The following is a 21277-nucleotide window of genomic DNA, read 5'->3' on the forward strand; positions in this document are numbered from 1 at the left end:
TTGGTCTTTGGGATGTGTGGGTTGATGAGCAATTTCTCCTTTTATCACAATGATTTCTACCCTACACGATCATTTCCTTCATATTCCATTTTAATTTAATTGACGTCTGCAACTTCTTTCAAATTGGGAAAGTCCAAAAAGTGTGGTTTGGTAAAGGGTTAAGGCATTTTGATTCCTATGGGTCTTGTGAATCTGTTTCAAATCAAATGTGTAGATTTGATCTTCAGCATCTAAAAATATGTGACATAGAAAGAACGCCAATATCTTTTGGAGAGATAAAATGTACCTACGTTATAAGCAAAGGACCTGTGCAACAATTCCCGGGCTTTTAAGTCTGTTTAGTTAACACGTTAGTAACTTTTTCCATATATAAAAATGCTCACCCTTCCAACTTTAAACCCCCAGTGGGACGAGGGATAGAAAGAGAAAGTCACATGCTTGAGTACATTTCAACCCATGCGCATTGCACGTTTTTTTGCAAAGAAAAACAGTGGAGCGATACAGGGCCATCATGGCCCTCTTGTTTATGATTGCCCAGTATGAATCTACTAACATAGTGTTATTTTGTTCCCTAATCCATTTTTTTTTTCAATATGTGACCAAAAGTTGGGAAAAAGTTTTTATGCCCCCGGTAGGGTGGCATATAGCAGTTGAACTGTCCGTCAGTGTGTCAGTATGTCAGTATGTGTGTATGTCAGTCTGTAGGTCCGTCCGAAAACTTTAATGACCATAACTTTTTCAATATTGAAGATAGCAACTTGATATTTGGCATGCATGTGCATCTCACGGAGCTGCACATTTTGAGTGGTGAAAGGTGAAGGTCAAGGTCATCCTTCAAGGTCAAATGTCTTATATATGGCGTCTGTCCGTGTGTCCAAAAACTTTAACATTGGCCATAACTTTTTCACTATTGAAGAAAGCAACTTGATATTTGGCATGCATGTGTATCTCATGGAGCTGAACATTTTGAGTGGTGAAAGGTGAAGAACAAGGTCATCCTTCAAGGTCAAATGTCAAATATATGGCGTCTGTCCGTCCGAAAACTTTAACATTGGCCATAACTTTTTCAATATTGAAGAAAGCTACTTGATATTGGGCATGCATGTGCATCTCACGAAGCTGCGCATTTTGAGTGGTGAAAGGTGAAGGTCAAGGTCATCCTTCAAGGTCAAATGTCAAATATATGGCATCTGTCCGTCTGTCCAAAAACTTTAACATTGGCCATAACTTTTTCACTATAGAAGATAGCAACTTGATATTTGGCATGCATGTGTATCTCATGGAGCTGAACATTTTGAGTGGTGAAAGGTGAAGGTCAAGGTCATCCTTCAAGGTCAAATGTCAAATATATGGCGTCTGTCCGTCCGAAAACTTTAACATTGGCCATAACTTTTTCAATATTGAAGATAGCAACTTGATATTTGGCATGCATGTGTATCTCGTTAAGCTGCACATTTTGAGTGGTGGAAGTTCAAGGTCAAGGTCAGCCTTGAAGGTGAAAGGTCAAAACAAATATATTATAAAAAAAATCAAAGCGACGTTCTCATGAAGCTGCACATTTTGAGTGGTGGAAGTTCAAGGTCAAGGTCATCCTTCAAGGTCAAAGGTAAAAAAACCCAACCTAAGCAGCGTTCTCATGAAGCTGCACATTTTGAGTGGTGGAAGTTCAAGGTCAAGGTCATCCTTCAAGGTCAAAAATTATTTTTTTAATTCAAAGCGGCGCAATAGGGGGCATTGTGTTTCTGACGAACACATCTCTTGTTTGACCAATTTTTGAAAAACCCTTTAAACAAGTATTATTACCTTAGTGTATTTTGTGTTCTATTTGTTTTACTGCATGTTTAAGTTTCTTTTATATCTTGATGAAGCACATTACCATTTCTACATCATTCACTTCGACTTTGTTATGCTCTTTAGCATCTTCACACTTGTATCTTTGTGTACAATTTGTAAAATGCATTTTTGTGGTGTCAAATGTCAAGCATTTTCTTTTTCCCAAATATTTTTTAGGGTAAATATTCTTCTTTGATGTACATTGTGACCATTCTGTGCAGCAAATTATAATGTATAACTTGTATGCTCAAATGAACCAGCTTTTAGGATAACGTAATTACGAAAAAAAAATTCAGACACTTACAAATAAAAAATAAAAATTGTGTCTGAAACTTTAGACACAAAAAATAGTTTTAAAATACTGTTTGTGCGAAAATTTTGAGAAAGGTATGTTATGTTTGTCAATTATTATATTGAATGAAAGCAATTAATCAATGTGCAATAATTGTATTGTGCTCTACTCTTTTTTCTCTGTTTTGAAATAATTTACATCTTGTCGATCACTCTTTCTTTTAGAAGAAGCCATCGTTTATTACCAGTTACCCCCCCCCCCCCCCCCCCCCCCTATAATGTAATGTTCGATTGCCCTCAGGCATTCATATGCCAGGTTTTATGACTTTAATCCGGTTGTAAAAACACATGATCAAAGGGTCACCAGATTATTTAGAGTTTTTAATTATGGAGAAAACCTTATGTTTCAAAAATTTAGAGGCACAGAAAAATTGTTAGGCTAAAAAAGGGGATGTCCAAAATTGTGAGTGTCCGAAAACTAAGAGTTAAAACGTACTGTATTGTCCTTACTCCCATCAGTCCATGTAAGAGTTCTTTTTATGCCTCCGGATGGAATGATTGGGGGTATATTGTTTTTGGCCTGTCTGTCTGTCATTGTATGTGTCTGTCATTGTATGTGTCACAAAACTTTAACCTTTGTCATAACTTTTGCAATATTGATGATAGTAACTTGATATTTGGCATGCATGTGTATATCATGGACCTGCACATTTTGAGTGGTGAAAGTTCAATGTCAAGGTCATCCTTCAAGGTCAAAGGTCAAAAACAAAAAAACTAAATCAAAGCAGCGCAGTAGAGGGCATTGTGTGACTGACAAACAGATCTTTTGTTTCTTCTTACAACTTTTCCTGAACCGCATACTTAAATGAAATGATCTCTAGGTGACCCTTTTTCAAAGTTGAAACTTTAAAAATGTACCCACCATGAAGTTTAAATGTGCAAGAAACATTTTTCAAGCGTAGTGGTAGACCTTGTTCTGCAATATGCGACCATGGGCATGGATGCTATTCCTGTGACAAAACGATGCATGGGTAGTTTAAGTCCTTCAGTGACAGAGCTCTAGTTTATTTTTTGTTACATTGCAAAAAGATAGTTGTGAAAAAATTAATACACAAGTTGCATGAATGTATGCAGGTGTTAAAGACAACATTCAAAAACAAACAATAAAGTCATACTTAACCTGTTTCATTTCATTAATTACAGACAAATAATATTTTAGATGCTGCTTTTTTGATTCAGTTAACAAAGTACATTCAGTGATTTTTTTTTTGCTTTAATTTGTTACAGCCTGTGCCATTTGAATTGGGAAAATTAGCGCGATAAACCTTGAAATTGGGGAAAATTGTAGCGTGATAAACCTTGAAATTGGGAAAAATTAAGCATTATAAATAGGATTATAAGTAACAGAATTGATATTGTTTTTAAGTGCATGTTTAGGGGTTTTCTAGAAAAGTAGTCTGGTCAAATAGGGATTTTTTAAATCAATAAAAGTTGCAAATTTAGGAATGATAAAAGGACTAAATGAAATTTATATATTTTGTAGGATGTTTAAAAAATAAAGTTGAGATCTACAGCTAAGACTTCTTTCTTTAAGAAAAAAAATAAATAAAATTTTTGGGGTGGGGGAAATTGGGCTTCTTTTTGGGAAATTTTGGTAAGATTTTTGGGTAAAAACGTGGATTTTCATGATTGGGAAGCAACCGAAAATCGGCTGTAATTTTGAGCAAAAAAAATCACTGACATTCTTGGTGTAATTTGCTGTTAAACACTGTCATAAGTATGAAATGAAGTACAATTTTATTGCAAATATCAGTAAACATTTATAATGCTAATTATGCCCCCCTTCGAAGAAGAGGGGGTATATTGCTTTGCTCATGTCGGTCTGTCTGTCGGTCCGTCCACCAGGTGGTTTCCGGATGATAACTCAAGAACGCTTGGGCCTAGGATCATGAAACTTCAAAGGTAGATTGATCATGACTCGCAGATGACCCCTATTGATTTTGGGGTCACTAGGTCAAAGGTCAAGGTCACGGTGACCTGGAATAGTAAAATGGTTTCCGGATGATAACTCAAGAACGCATACGCCTAGGATCATGAAACTTCATTGTTAGATAGATCATGACTCGCAGATGACCCCTATTGATTTTGAGGTCACTAGGTCAAAGGTCAAGGTCACGGTGACCCGAAATAGTAAAATGGTTTCCGGATGATAATTCAAGAACGCATATGCCTAGGATCATGAAACTTCATAGGTAGATTGATCATGGCTCGCAGATGACCCCTATTGATTTTCAGGTCACTAGGTCAAAGGTCAAGGTCACAGTGACCCGAAATAGTAAAATGGTTTCCGGATGATAATTCAAGAACGCATACACCTAGGATCATTAAACTCCATCGTTAGATAGATCATGACTCGCAGATGACCCCTATTGATTTTGAGGTCACTAGGTCAAAGGTCAAGGTCACGGTGACCCAAAATAGTAAAATTGTTTTTGGATGATATCTCAAGAACGCATACGCCTAGGATCATGAAACTTCATAGGTAGATTGATCATGGCTTGCAGATGACCCCTATTGATTTTGAGGTCACTAGGTCAAAGGTCAAGGTCACAGTGACCTGGAATAGTAAAATGGTTTCCGGATGATAACTCAAGAACGCATACGCCTAGGATCATGAAACTTCATTGTTAGATAGATCATGACTCGCAGATGACCCCTATTGATTTTGAGGTCACTAGGTCAAAGGTCAAGGTCACGGTGACCCGAAATAGTAAAATGGTTTCCGGATGATAATTCAAGAACGCATACGCCTAGGATCATGAAACTTCATAGGTAGATTGATCATGACTCGCAGATGACCCCTATTGATTTTCAGGTCACTAGGTCAAAGGTCAAGGTCACAGTGACCCGAAATAGTAAAATGGTTTCCGGATGATAATTCAAGAACGCATACACCTAGGATCATGAAACTCCATCGGTAGATAGATCATGACTCGCAGATGACCCCTATTGATTTTGAGGTCACTAGGTCAAAGGTCAAGGTCACAGTGACCCAAAATAGTAAAATTGTTTTTGGATAATAACTCAAGAACGCATACGCCTAGGATCATGAAACTTCATAGGTAGATTGATCATGACTCGCAGATGACCCCTATTGATTTTGAGGTCATTAAGTCAAAGGTCAAGGTCACGGTGACCGAAATAGTAAAATGGTTTTCGGATGATAACTCAAGAACACAGTACGCCTAGGATCATGAAACTTCATGGGTAGATTGATCATGACTCGCAGATGAGCCCTATTGATTTTGACGTCACTAGGTCAAAGGTCAAGGTCACGGTGACCCGAAATAGTTAAATGGTTTCCGGATGATAACTCGAGAACGCTTACGCCTAGGATCATGAAACTTCATAGGTACATTGATCATGACTTGCAGATGACCCATATTGATTTTCAGGTCACTAGGTCAAAGGTCAAGGTCACAGTGACAAAAAACGTATTTACACAATTGCTGCCACTACAACGGACAGCCCATATGGGGGGCATGCATGTTTTACAAACAGCCCTTGTTTTGTTTTTTTTATTTAATAAGCACACGCTAAAAGTCATCTTTAATTGGCAAACCAATTGATACAGTAGAAGTATCAATTCATTTGTCATGCAGTCTATTAATTTTCTGACACCTATAATTTGAAAAAATGTAATGTATCTTAATTTTCAAAAAATTGAGTAATTTTGTTAGTTTAATTCTCTTCTGCAGGCCCCAGGTCCTGGTGCTTACGGGATTCCCCTGCAACCGACCAGAACTCGTGTACTTTGTGAACAGCTTGACTAAGAAAATCAGCTTGATGATATGCGGACATATAATAGAGGTTTGTGTGCAGCTTTTTTTCTGAATGTCGACTCTTGCTTCCTTAGTGTTGATGCTTTTATTTTTAAGTCAGAAGTGATGCTGATTTATGCCTTTCCATTTGGAAATGTTTATGTCCCCCACCACTATAGTGGGGGACATATTGTTTTGCCCTGTCTGTTGGTTGGTTTGTTGGTTGGTTGGTTGGTTTGTGCAAACTTTAACATTTGCAATAACTTTTGCAATATTGAAGATAGCAAGTTCATATTTGACATGCATGTGTATCTCATAGAGCTGCACATTTTGAGTGGTGAAAGGTCAAGGTCATCCTTCAAGGTCAAATATATATGGGTCAAAATCGCTAATTTAATGTACACTTTTGCAATAATGAAGATAGCAACTTGATATTTGGTATGCATGTGTATCTCATAGAGCTGCACATTGTGAGTGGTGAAAGGTCAAGGTCATCCTTCAAGGTCAAATATATGGGGACATAGTGTTTCACAAACACATTGCTTGTTTTTAAATGTAGTCCATACATGTTTTATACATTACAATAAACAACTTAAGCGTTTTTACTGCCCCACTTTCATTGATGGGAGTGGGGTGAGGCCATATAAAGTGTATCCTGTCAGTAAGTCTTTGGTGTGAACATGTGCACCTGTGTATATTATGTTTATATTTGGCAATAACTTTGTCCAGCATTGAAGGATTTTCAAATGACTTGCCGGAATTGTAAGGGATGTTGAGGCAGTGTGACACCCTTAATAGTCTGATCCATAAGATCCCGATCAATGTTCCACTTTCCCAAATATGAACAGTGTGGGCACAAAATGTGCTTTCTGCTGTTTAGACCATGAAACCTTGTGTGATGTTATAGCGGAAAACACAAAAAGCACAGCTCCAGACCAAACTGCGCAAATGTGTGCAGTGGTCTGGAGCTAAGCTGTCATTAGAAACATTTTTGCATGACTGCTTATATTATGCTTTAGAGTTTAAGGTTTGTTGTCATTGCAGGGCGCTGATTCTGAAACGTTACGTCAGTACAGGCGCTACCAGAAAGGATATGTGACCAGGTGGTTAAACAAACGCAAAATAAAGGCTTTCTACTCTGTTACCACAGCAACCAACTACAGACAAGGGGCAAGAGGACTCATGCAGGTACAATATTAATACAGTGGAACCCCTCTAAACCGGACGTCCCCAGGACGGAGACGAAATTCCGATTTAGAGGGGAAATTGACTATTTTACTTTCAGAACGTCAATTACATAGCCTTATGTGGAAAAACACACACTTTCAGCAAATTGTAATATAGTCAATCTTGTATTTAGAGACCACTCAAGGGAGTAACCAAAAGTGGTTTCTTAATAAAATGGTCTTATATAAAAAAAGGCCATTTGTGTCGAATGCGGACCTTTGATTTTAAATCCAGATATCGGATTATCTCTTTTTGACACAGTGATTTCTGCCTTTGTAATCAAATGAATCTAAATAAAATGAATAAAACATTTTTTTTACCTAAAATTAGTTGTATTTGTTCTCTCTAATTCTAAATACAATGTAAATGGTTTGCAAGGAGAATGGGTTTTTCCTAAAGCTGCAACGATTCACCAACAGCTCGATTCGATATCGATTTCAGACACTCCGGTACCGATTTTTTCGATTCGATTCATCTTCAAACCTAGTTTTTTTCATATATTCACTCTTATGCCTCAAAATTAACATTTCTTTTCAAATGTGATTTCAATAAAACAAATAAAAAAGAAAAGCAAATTAGGAATTGTAATATAAAAACTTGTGACTAGAAGATTGTGTTGATTACACAATAATATAATAAATAAATAAATAATCATAAGAATGTATCTGGAATCAGGTGAATGGTAGTACTATCACTATTATACTTTTACCCAAAACCGCTATAAGCATGTCTTCCATTGTGACATGACAGCATCACCTGTTACCTGAAGGACAAGTCACATTCTCTAATAAACTTAACAAAATTCCAACAGAAATAGAACTACTTTTCTGGCTCGCGACTTCAGTAGTTGCACTTGTGCGACCTCTTAGTCTTGCTAAATCAACGTTATGTTTGCCTTTGACATGTTGCATTAGATAAGTGGTTGAGCCGGACTTTGCGTACGCCACATCCGTGAAGCACAGTTTACACTTTGCTTTATCGGTAGGGCTACCATCCCGAAACCCAAAATACTGCCACACTTTTGATTTTAGCTTCTTAGGCGCATCTGATAATTTAAATTTGTCGGCAACAACTTGTTCAGCCATTTTGACGCTTTTTCCGAAAGTAGACCGTAACGCCCTTATTGATTGGATGACTAAAGTAATAAGCAACCAATCGCGCGGGTCGTAATTACAGGTAAAGATAAAACCTTCACCTCCCCGTATCAATAGTCAGAATACAGCGTGCTTTACTTATCTATGTATATATATGTATATATGTTAAAGAATCGAATCGAATTTGGTAGGTTTGGTATCAGAAATCGAATCGAAACATTTCGAATCGATTTTCGATGAATCGGATCGAATCGTTGCAGCTCTAGTTTTTCTGACTCCAAACTCATAAGCGATTAAATTTACGTGCACATGTTACCGATTAATAGTTTATTTTTTACACCTTTCGAGAACACTGTGGAAATGTTTGTGGCGTCGGCGCATTGTTTCAGCAATAAAATCGGCGATCAAATTTGTCACTTAAAGTCCGAGATAGTAAACTCTTTAACCTGTAGACTGTTGGCAATACCTCACTGTATTATTCGACACCAAAAATTGATACGCTGTCAGCATTAACACTTGTCAGAACCGGTCATCGAGACAAAGGAAAATAGCTGGTGTGAAATCAAAACATAGATGTCATCGTTCATGTTATCGGCTTAGATAAACAATCAACACTGATTTGTCCCTGAACAGATTTACCACTTTTTCTTAAAGCGGTCGCTTAATTCAAGACTCGGGCATCAAAATACACTAAAATCAGCGGTCGCTGGTCGCGTAAGGCAAAAGTCGCTTAATACAATATGAAAATATAGGTAAAACGCTCGGGCGGGATTTAAAATGGTCACATAAGACAAAAGTCGCTTAATTCAAGTCACAAGCACAAGATTGACTGTAGTTTATTTATACAAAACATTAATTTATATTGCTTAACATTACAACACATTTTACTTAATCTGTTGATTCAAAAGCAATATCAGTCACAACATAGAGCAACATATGAGACTCTTTTATCAGTTTGATTGTGTCTTCTAGGGACAATTACACGCGCATTCTCTAAGTAGGCGGTTCTGACATTTTTAGCGAGGCTGTTTTCAGAGAAAACCCAAGGTATTGTCATAGCCTGCTCGTCGTCCGCAGGCGTCGTGCTAAAACCTTAACATTGGCTCTAAAATCAAAGTGCTTCTACCTACTACTTTGAAACTTCATATGTAGATGCACCTTGATGAGTTCTACACGCCACATCCATTTTGGGTCACTAGGTCGAAGGTCAAGGTCACTGTGACCTCTAAAAAAAACAAAAAATAATATTTTCTGACAAGCTTTCGCAGTCGAGTGTGGCACCCGTTATGCGGTGCTCTTGTTAGTCTTTGTTATCTATTAATTGCCAATTTCAAAATCTAAATAAATATCTAAATGCAACTGATTCAAGAACAATGCAAAATCCCCATTTTATATGACACTAAATTAGCAATTGTAATAAACAATTAAAAACTAAATAACATTAGCATTAATCTTATTATCCCCACACTTTTCGGAGAAAAAGTGGGGATATTGTGGTTATCTCCGTCTTCCGTCCGTCCGTCCGTACTGGCCACGATCTCTTCCAACACTATAAGCACTAGAACCTTGATACTTATACATGGTAGTTATGAGCATTTGTGCAACCCTTCACTATTCGGAATTTTGATCTGACCCCTGGGTCAAAAGTTAAGGGAGTTGGGGTGGGGCTCGGTGAGAGATTTTCACTCATTTTTAGCTCATCTATTTTTTGAAAAAAAATTATGACCTATTGTCATCACCTTGGCGTCGGCGTCTGGTTAAGTTTTGCGTTTAGGTCCACTTTTCTCATAAAGTATCAATGCTATTGCATTCAAACTTGGTACACTTACTAACTATCATGAGGGGACTGGGCAGGCAAAGTTAGATAACTCTGGCTTGCATTTTGACAGAATTATGTGCCCTTTTTATACTAAATTGAAAATTTTGGTTAAGTTTCGTGTTTAGGTCCATTTTATTCCTTAAGTAGGAAAGCTATTACTTTCATACTTGCAACACTTACTAACTAACATAAGGGGACTTTGCAGGCAAAGTTATGTAACTCTGACTGGCATTTTGACAGAATTATGTGCCCTTTTTATACTAAAAAAATTGAAAATTTGGTTAAGTTTTGTGTTTAGGTCCACTTTTTTCCTAAAGTATTAAAGCGATTGCTTTCATACTTGCAACACTTACTAACTATCGTAAGGGGACTGTGCAGGCAAAGTTATGTAACTCTGACTGGCATTTTGACGGAATTATGGGCCCTTTATACTTGAAAATTTGGTTAAGTTTTGTGTTTTGGTCCACTTTACCCCTAAAGTATCATAGATATTGCTTTCATACTGTGAACACTCGCAAACTATCATAAGGGGACATTAAATGATAAGTTGCATAACTCTGGTTGTCTTTTTTACGGAATTATGGCCCTATTTTGACTTAGTAACTTTGAATATATGGTTACATTTTGTGTTTAGATCCACTTTACTTCTAAAGTATCAAGGCTATTGCTTTTAAATTTCAAATACTTTCATGCTATCATGAGGGTACTGTACATGGCAAGTTTTTACCTTGACCTTTGAATGACCTTGACTCTCAAGGTCAAATTATAAAATTTTGCTAAAATTGCCATAACTTCTTTATTTATGATTCGATTCGATTGATACTTTGACAAAACAACTCTTACCTGACATACCACAATAGACTCCACCCAAACCATGCCCCCCCCCCAAACCATGTCCGTCCGAAAGAACTTTGACATTGGCCATAACTTTTTCACTTTTGAAGATAGCAACTTGATATTTGGCATGCATGTGTATCTCATACAGCTGCACATTTTGAGTGGTGAAAGGTCAAGGTCATCCTTCAAGGTCAAATGTCAAATTTATGGTGTCTGTCCCATTGAAAACTTTAACATTGGCCATAACTTTTTCAATATTGAAGATAGCAACTTGATATTTGGCATGCATGTGTATCTCATGGAGCTGAACGTTTTTAGTGGTGAAAGGTGAAGGTCATCCTTCAAGTTCAAATGTCAAATATATGGCGTCTGTCTGTCCGAAAACTAACATTGGCCATAACTTTTTTGAAGATAGCAACTTGATATTTGGCATGCATGTGTATCTCATGAAGCTGCACATTTTGAGTGGTGGAAGTTCAAAGTCAAGGTCAGTCTTCAAGGTCATCCTTCAAAATCAAAGGTCAAAAAAAAATAATCAAAGCGGCTTATCATTAAGCTACACATTTTGAGTGGTGGAAGTTCATGGTCAAGATCATCCTTCAAGGTCATCCTTCAAGGTCAAAGGTAAAAAAAATCAAAGCAGTGTTATCATGAAGCTGCACATTTTGAGTGGTGGAAGTTAAAGGTCAAGGTCATCCTTCAAGGTCAAGGTCATCCTTCAAGGTCAAAGGTAAAAAACTCCCATCAAAGCGGCGTTATCATGAAGCTGCACATTTTGAGTTGTGGAAGTTAAAGATCAAGGTCATCCTTCAAGGTAAAAAAAAATTAAAACTTTCAAAGCGGCATTCTCATGAAGCTGCACATTTTGAGTGGTGGAAGTTCAAGGTCAACGTCATTCTTCAAGGTCAAGGTCATCCGGCAAGGTCAAAGGTAAAAAAAATAATTTCAAAGCGGTGTTATCATGAAGCTACACATTTTTAGTAGTAAAAGTTCATGGTCAAGGTCATCCTTCAAGGTCAAAGGTCAAAAAAAGTTTTTATACCTATGGACGAGGTTAATAAAGACTATATATATATATATATATATATATATAATAATATAAAAAAAGTTTTTAAAGTGGCGTTATCATGAAGCTGCACATTTTGAGTGGTGGGAGTTAACGGTCAAGGTCATCCTTCAAGGTAAAAAAAAAGCGGCGCAATAGGGGGCATTGTGTTTCTGACAAACACATCTCTTGTTTTTTTCAAACATGGTTAAAAAACACAAATATTTATTTTTATTATGTTATTTTTGAAATACCGTCCAACCATCCCACCCAAGAATCCCCCCCTAATTTTTTTTTTGCATTTTTGGAAGAAAATGTAATAAATGACCACACCCCACACTATTAGTGTTTTTCCCAGGCCATTTTAGCGTGGCGAAAAGCCACGCCGCCCTCCTGGATCGCCACGCTGCCCTTTTCAAAGGCAAATTTCGCCACGCGCCCTTTTTTCAATGGCAAATTTCGCCACGCGCCCTTATCGATAACATCTTTATTGCCTTACGATCTAACTTGGTCCGCAAAATCAGCCTCCTTGATTGTCTGTGACGCTCCGACTGTGCTTGATTTACTCGAGAGACGTCAACGTCTAATCGACTATATTTAATTGAGCAGATTTAATCTATAACAGTGCTCGATTAATAGGTAGGTCTTACTGACTTCTCCAAAGCTGTGAATTAGTCATGCGTGAATAACCCCGTGTCAGTATTAATCGATAATGCCGGAGGCTATGTTATACCAAGCGCACTTTTCGCTCGGCAATGTGTACTCCTCCACGATATAATCATTTTTTCGGAGACTTTTGATGAAAAACTCGATGTTATTCTCGTGGCAATTGTGCTTTGCATGCATTATTCAGTTATATCAAAACATATATTTTTACGCATAATTACATTTAAATTCACAAACAAATTTATTCTTTATCGTTTTCGTCTTTAAGATAATTAGATCTAATTATTGAAATAATTACTGAGACGTATGCCAATTTAACAAAATGCGAATCGCGTACAGTCCAACCCCTCTTAAGCAGCCAGTCAAGGGAAACAGCCAAGTTGGCTGCTTAAGCGGGGTGGCCTGTTAAGAGGGGGTTGGGTCATAGGGAGTCTGGAGTTAATGAGTGCATGGCCAACTGTTCAATTTTTAGTATAAACAAAATGGTAAATATGTGTACATGTACTAAACAATGTATAGACTTAAAATAATTTTATTTCTTCCTTTCTAAAATCAGCTATAAGAAAACATTTTCATTCAAAAAATATTCTATTCATCTTTCTAATCATCATCAATATCATCATCATCAGAATCAAGTCAATGAAAAAGAATCATTCTCATGATTCATTGTTTACACAATGCGCGTTGTATGGCCACTATGCACTTAAGATGGGAACAGTTGTGAATCAGTTATGCGTGAATAACTCCCGTGTCACTATGGATCGATAATTTAATCGGTTTATTGCAGTTTTATGGCTTTGAATACCTACCGCACGAATTGGTCCCGACAGTGATCTCCTTCACGATAAAATCGTGGCCAGTTACTTAAGAGACTGATAATAGCAACCGGGTGTAATCCTCCTGGTAATTGTGCTTTTCATGCATAATATAATAAAAACATTTTTTCGCCGCGTAAACGGTTTTATCAAAATTAATATTGAAATCATTGTTAATATAAAACAAATATAAATGTTTTGTTTTATTTCCAAATGAGAATAATAATTTGTAATCCGAAACACACTCCCAATTGTTTAATGTTAACGAGACGTTTACAAATTCTAGCATCGTGTATTTCCTTTGTCCCGACAAAAGCGCGCGAAAATTATGCACCAATGTACAATGTCATGCCATACCCATGGTTCGAAAGCATGCGTGTATTGATTTTTGGATAAAAACTTTGTAGCACAGAGAACATGTAGATCAGTTGATTTCGATTAAAAGTTTTGTTGTTCTTTTTAACTTTTAATTAGCCGATAATTGTCATAAATGTGTGCTTGAAATAGCATGAGCTACAAATAATAAATTATAAATTAAGAATCTCCTTTCCAGTAATAATAGGTGATATTCGCACGTGCGGAAACAAAAAGATCAAACGGTCGCATATTGCTTTTAACCCGATAACCCGATAATCCGCCGCTAATTAATTGCAATTTGCAAACAGGCTGTCAAAATGTTTATCACACATCACGCTTCAGTACTACAGAGCCTCAACCGCAGACTGGAAGTACGTATCAATTTTTTCGCCGTTGCGTCTGTGTAATTTTGCCAATGTACATGACTGACTTACTTGTGCGTGACCACTCATATGGGGGAATTAAACATTTGGGATGCAAAATTGCTGGCCGCTGGCCGGAGAAACGGGGTTACCGCTTAAGAGGGGTGTATTATATAGTGTTTATCGACGGTCGCGGCACAGACCGGCCGCCTACACGGAGTGACCGGAAGTAGGGGTTGGACTGTATACGATTTAACGTTGCTATGCGCACATGTCGCTTACATCATTTGACATTTTATCAACATGGAGGACTATACAGAATTAAATTGTGACTCGGCAAAAATGGCAAATAACGTCGTAAACGATCGAATTAACGATGGAGATTATACATTAAGAAGGAATTAATGAAATGTCTGTGATAATCAATGATGCATAAACATGTTTTAGATAGCAACAACATTATTTATTTATTTGTAATCTACTCAATTGATGTATGTCACGGAAACGAGTGTTTGCATATTGTTAGCGATCAATTTACTCGCAATGTTATTTTAAACATCTGTCGAGATTATTGTTAGAAAATGGGATAAGACAAACATGGTTTCCTTTATATGTTAGTGGATCTGTGTATAATCAGATTCATATGCATATATTGCTTTATTATGTTTGTCGTGCTGTACAGTTTATTGAAACAACATGGAACTTAAATGTACATTGCAAGGTAAATATATTAATATAAATCATAGTAAGTTAAATACATCAATTACCATTAAATGTGCTTGTTTATATGTTATTTTTTCCACAACTGCTTCTGATGCGATTACATGTTTCCCCGTAATTCAGGTATTCAGGGAACGTTTTTGCCCTTTTTTGCCTAAACTGCGCGCTAAAATGCCCTTTTTGAAAGTAATGCGCCATGCCCCTTTGCCTTCCTGGGAAAAACGCTAACTATACACCCCTCTCCACTCCACCCCTCCCTCCTTTGTGATTGAAATTGAGATAGGTCCCTACTTCTTTAAAAAGAAAAATAGATGAGCAGTCTGCACCCGCAAGGCGGTGCTCTTGTTTTTATTTGATGTACTTTTACATTGGCCATAACTTTTGCAATATTGAATATAGCAACTTGATATTTGGCATGCATGTGTATCTCATGGAGCTGCCCATTTTGAGTGGTGAAAGGTCATGGTCATGGTCATCCTTCAAGGTCAAAGGTAACAAGAAATATCTTTAAAAAATATATACGGCGTTGATTGTGGTCGATGTTTATGAACGATCAAAAGTTATCTCTATGAGATAAAAAGTAGCGGATGCCTTTTTTCTGCGCAGTTCTTAGCTACATCACAAGCAAATCAATTACGGGGTGTTGCGCCAGATTTCGTGGCTTATTTTGCTTTATGTGATATTATTACTCAGATATCTATATTTACAGGATAGAAAAACACAAGAAACATGAAAATAAACGAGTGCATATAGGTCAGCCGGCAATACTCGAATCTTATTTAATTGCATAATTATAGTATAGTGAATTATTGTGCTCATGCTTAATAAACTGGTCTAAATGGATAAATATTTCTAATTTATTTTATCAAAATTGGTCCTTATCATGCAAATGTTGAAAACATATTAAAAATCGATGATTGACATACCACAATAATATCGCCGAATATCTTTATTTAGTATCTTTCTGATCAAAACAGACTTCAAGTGCACAAAGTTTACGAGACGGCGTTTATATAAAGATTTCTGCAACTGACCGCAAACTGACCTTGATACCTTGCGGATTGGAATGCAATGCATTAAAGTTAGGTAACAATTCTGCTGCTGAAACGACGGCTTGTTTACGCCAACTGTACACGACCAAGGCAACAGCTGTGCCTAAAATATTGATATATCGACAAAGCGACTAAACAAACTATTTACTGCATCAGACAAAAATAGCAAAATAGCATAGATTCCAATTTTTTCCTTCAATGAAAAGATCGCAACCCCTTCTGCGAACTCCGGTGATAAACTGTATATAAACTCTGACTTTAACACACTGGCCGCGAATTGACCCGAAACCTCGCGGGTTGAAATGCAATGCAAGTAAGTACTAAATATGAGAATATAGCCATTAGTATAAACGCTTTTGTGCTGATAATTCTCTGAAAATAAAAGGTGAACGCACAAACTGTATTTATGTCGAAAATTGATTGTAAAACTGTTCTATCTATTGAGCCTTTTCATCAGAGATAAAATTGTTTCATGCAGTAAAACAGTGTTACAAAGACGCGGATATGTTTCCAATGTTCTGGTGTTATACTCAAATCAGCCAATGGAATAAATGAAGTGTATTAAGAAATTTTATTTGAATATTATTGGACACTTACAAAGGTCAAGTCAGGGTGAAAAGCTGGCTTAATACAGCTTACGCAGAAAAGAAAAAAATCCAAGGGAAGTAATATGCTTTAAAGGGAGGTAATTAATGAACCTGCCAAATGATTTTGTTTTTAAATAAATCAAAGCGGCGCAGTAGGGGGCATTGTGTTTCTGACAAACACATCTCTTGTTATATGTTTTTTTATATTAACTTAATCATTTCTACACCGATTTACTTCCAGTTGATACTGAACATCTCTTATGACAATACAGTCAATCTCAACTATGCATGGCCCAATACCAACCCTGGGGCGCCCCTGGGTCAAACATGCGGCGTTGGGATACGCATTGGCCTCTGCCTCGCCATTTCTAGTTAAAATTGAGCATGGCTTCCTACATCAAAACCAAAACACACTAAATAACCCTATGTCTGTTATCAGTAATTATAATCAGTATTATCACTTCTATTGATTGATATGTACATCAAAGGCCAAGTCTCTTTAAATTCTTTTGCGATATTTACAGTTTGCAAAATTTTCAACCACCTTTATTAATTTCACGCGTCTTTAATCCGCTATTCACAAGTTGTCGACTCTAGGTCTGAGGTGCAATCAACTGGTCCTGAACGGTTTAGAGAGGTACAATTACATATGGAATAACCCAGTTTTGATTTAAAGAATGACAGGAATTCGGAATTGATGGGATTCCGGTCTTGAGGAGATATTTAACACCTGGTTGTATAGAGAAAAAATGGGACCGGACAATTTGTCCGGTTTAGAGAGGATTCCGGTATAGAGAGGATCCAGTTTAGAGGGTTTCCACTGTATGCTTATATTTCAGTGGATGTTAGGTCTCATATTTATGTGAATGTGTTATTCAGTGTACATACATTTGCATTTTTGTTTATTAGGCCCCCTTCGAAGAAGAGGGGGTATATTGCTTTGCTCATGTCGGTCAGTCCGTCCCCCAGGTGGTTGTCAGACGATAACTCAAGAACGCTTGGGCCTAGGATCATGAAACTTCATAGGTACATTGATCATGACTCGCAGATGACCCCTATTGATTTTGAGGTCACTAGGTCAAAGGTCAAGGTCACGGTGACCCGAAATAGTAAAATGGTTTTTGAATGATAACTCAAGAACGCATATGCCTAGGATCATGAAACTTCATGGGTAGATTGATCATGACTCGCAGATGACCCCTATTGATTTTGAGGTCACTAGGTCAAAGGTCAAGGTCACGGTGACCCGAAATAGTAAAATGGTTTCCAGATGATAACTCAAGAATGCATACGCCTAGGATCATGAAACTTCATGGGTAGATTGATCATGACTCGCAGATGACCCCTATTGATTTTGAGGTCACTAGTTATGTTAATATTAGGTGAACAAACAAGTTGACTCCATGGTGTTTTATGTCTTTAAATTTTAACTCTACCAGGTAATCCTTCAGAATTAGAAAACAAACCAACTGAAAATGTAGAAAATTGTTATTTTCAAGCTTTCTAATTATAAACTGCAATCCCATAATATTTCAATCATCTGATTGACCTGTTTGATATATCCATGATATCATGATTTTAACCAGCATTTTAACAAAATGTATCAGTAAATAAGCCAGCTTTTGTCAACAAGCCAATTAGTCAGTAAATGTAGGCTCATTCTACAACTATGTGTACATGTGCCCCTCAGTGTTGGAACTGGTGTGATTGGTATTTCAGACGGCAGGCATTGGAAAGTTGAAACCCAACATCCTGATGATGGGCTTCAAGTCCACGTGGATCACAGATGAACCCACCAACATGGACACCTACCTCAGTGTGATACAGTAAGGCACCTTATGCTCATTGGTTGAATAGATTGTGATTTTGACTACCACATAGCATGTGGCTATTAGCCGGATGTTTGCTTATCGTCCCCTACCGGTTTCGCCGCAGAGGACTTATGGTTTGCGCTCTGTGTGTCTGTTTGTCAGTCTGTCCATCATACTTTTCTGGATCCTGCGATAACTTTAAAAGTTCTTCATATTTTTTCATGAAACTTGAAACATGGATAGATGGCAATATTGACATTATGCACGTCATTTTATTTTATTCCTACATCAAAAATTCTGGTTGCTATGTCAACAATTATATAAAAAAAATATATTAAAAATCTGACAATGGTCTTGTTCGTACAGTCTCATTATGCCCACACTTAGCACTTTTATATTTTCATTAAGGTCTTGATGATGTCTAAATCCAGTTAATTGTTTTAATGAAATATGATGTAAGCAAACATCACATCAGAAGCTAGCATCGGTTGATCAAGTGTCTCATTGTTTACATCAAAAAGTAATTCAACTTTTGAATTTTATAATAGTTCTTGGCTTTTCCAAGTCTTATGGGCAAATAAACGATGAGGTGTAATATGTCTTTATTATTTTGTCCATTTGTCATCCTTTTACATTCCATCTGTAAAAGTCACACTCATGTTGAATTGCTTGCACAACCTACTGGAATATATTTGAAGGATCCTAGTAATATCTTATACTATGGCTTAAAATTACTTTAAAGAAATTTATGTTGAGTAATAACAAAAATTATCAAATATTTTACGGATCATAAGCAATATATTTATTTGTTAACAATTGTTTGAAGTGCCAAAAACTTGTGACAATAGATTTAGATACAATATTGTTTGGGACTGCAAACTAAACTCTGGAAGTATTATGATAATATTAACACTCTACATGTATATAGAGCAGCAAACACAATGTTTTGTTACCCAAAAAGTGCATATTGAAATATAGAACCCATTAAAGCCGTGTTAAAAACAGACATAAATAAAAGTGTACGAATACATGTAAACAGATGGCCTTTGAACTTACTGAAAATTGCATGATCAGATACCCATAAGTATTTTGGATGATGCTGAGAACTATACAGATTATTAGACCATTAGAAGGATACTGAAATTTGTAAGTAAATTTGTACAATTCAAACATCTTTAGGTTTTAAAATTAACCAACTGCGTTTGTTATTATGGCCCCCTTCGAAGAAGAGGGGGTATACTGTTTTGCACGTCGGTCGGTCGGTCCGTCCGTCGGTCCGTCCACCAGATGGTTTCGGATGATAACTCAAGAACGCTTATGCCTAGGATCATGAAACTTCATAGGAACATTGATCATGACTGGCAGATGACCCCTATTTGATTTTCAGGTCACTAGGTCAAAGGTCAAGGTCACAGTGACTCGAAACAGTAAAATGGTTTCCGGATGATAACTCAAGAATGCTTATGCCTAGGATCATGAAACTTCATAAGTACGTTGATCATGACTGGCAGATGACCCCTATTGATTTTCAGGTCACTCAGGTCAAAGGTCAACGTCACAGTGACTTGAAACAGTAAAATGGTTTCCAGATGATAAATCGAGAATGCTTATTCCTAGGATCATGAAAATTCATAGGAACATTGATCATGACTGGCAGATGACCCCTAAAGATTTTCAGGTCACTAGGTCAAAGGTCAAGGTCACAGTGACTCGAAACAGTAAAATGGTTTCAGGATGATATCTCAAGAATGCTTATGCCTAGGATCATGAAACTTTATAAGTACATTGATAATGACTGGCAGGTGACCCCTATTGATTTTCAGGTCACTAGGTCAAAGGTCAAGGTCACAGTGACACAAAACAGTAAAATGGTTTCCGGATGATAACTCAAGAATGCTTACGCCTAGGATCATGAAACTTCATAGGTACATTGATCATGACTGGTAGATGACCCCTATTAATTTTAGGGTCACTAGGTCAAGGTCACAGTGACTCAAAACAGTACAACGGTTTCCTGATGATAACTATATAATAATTAGGCTTCGGATCATGAAACCTCATTGGTACATTGATCATGACTGGCAGATGACCCCTATTGATTTTCAGGTCACTAGGTCAAAGGTCAAGGTCACAGTGACAAAAAACATATTCACTCAATGGCTGCCACTACAACTGACAGCCTATTGGGGGGCATGCATGTTTTACAAACAGCCCTTGTTCATTTGTTAGTATTTGATGTTAACATAGACCTCTTATCTCTAAATTAATGAAACAAGAACATTTATGTTTGAAAAAAATATTGCTGAAAAGTAAAACCTTAAAACCTTAAACTCTGATTAAAAGTGTCAACATGACCCCACCCCCTCCCCCCACCTTTCAGAATTTTTTTTAAATAAAATGTGAAAAAAATATAATTTTCAAAAAAGATGTAAACTCCTGAAAAAAGGTAGCAGAATTTTTTTCTAATACTGCAGAATGATTTAAATAACATAAACAGAAAACATAATATTGCTCTATTACATTCCATGCTGGCTAAATTTGACCAAAGTTTGATGTTTTCAGTGTTGATGTGTTGGTGTTTTCAGTGATGCCTTTGACTGCGACTATGGAGTGGGCATACTGCGGACACCTGAGAGGCTCTTCTCAGAGGATCCTGACATGCAGCCGGAAGACTTGAACATACATGAGGAGGATGAGAAAAACTATGATGGTAGGTGGCATTACACGAAATAGGGGTGTATTGGCAGTCTCGTTCTTTGAAAACTGGGCTTAATGCATGTGTGTAAAGTGTCGTCCCAGATTAGCCTGTGCATTGAAATTATGATTTTAAGGAAGTATCTTGTTAGCAAAAATCCAGTCTTGGCAGACATTGTTGTCCTTGATTACCCTGTGCGGATTGCACAGGATAATCTGGGACAGCACTTTACGCACATGCAGCAG

The 21277-nt window shown here is 37.0% G+C and overlaps 1 protein-coding gene across 2 annotated transcripts in view; it reads left to right on the forward strand.

Moving 5' to 3' along the window:
* LOC127878151 (solute carrier family 12 member 2-like) overlaps positions 1-21277 on the forward strand; it is a 116093-nt gene that overhangs the window by 77259 nt on the left and 17557 nt on the right. For both annotated transcript variants that reach the window (XM_052424596.1, XM_052424598.1), the window contains exons 14-17: positions 5883-5994; positions 6990-7133; positions 18246-18352; positions 20923-21047. In XM_052424596.1, coding sequence (XP_052280556.1) covers positions 5883-5994; positions 6990-7133; positions 18246-18352; positions 20923-21047 — 488 coding nt within the window. The remainder of the gene's footprint in view (positions 1-5882; positions 5995-6989; positions 7134-18245; positions 18353-20922; positions 21048-21277) is intronic.

Source organism: Dreissena polymorpha, chromosome 4, assembly GCF_020536995.1.
Source record: "Dreissena polymorpha isolate Duluth1 chromosome 4, UMN_Dpol_1.0, whole genome shotgun sequence".
In the NCBI taxonomy this organism is placed as follows: domain Eukaryota; kingdom Metazoa; phylum Mollusca; class Bivalvia; order Myida; family Dreissenidae; genus Dreissena; species Dreissena polymorpha.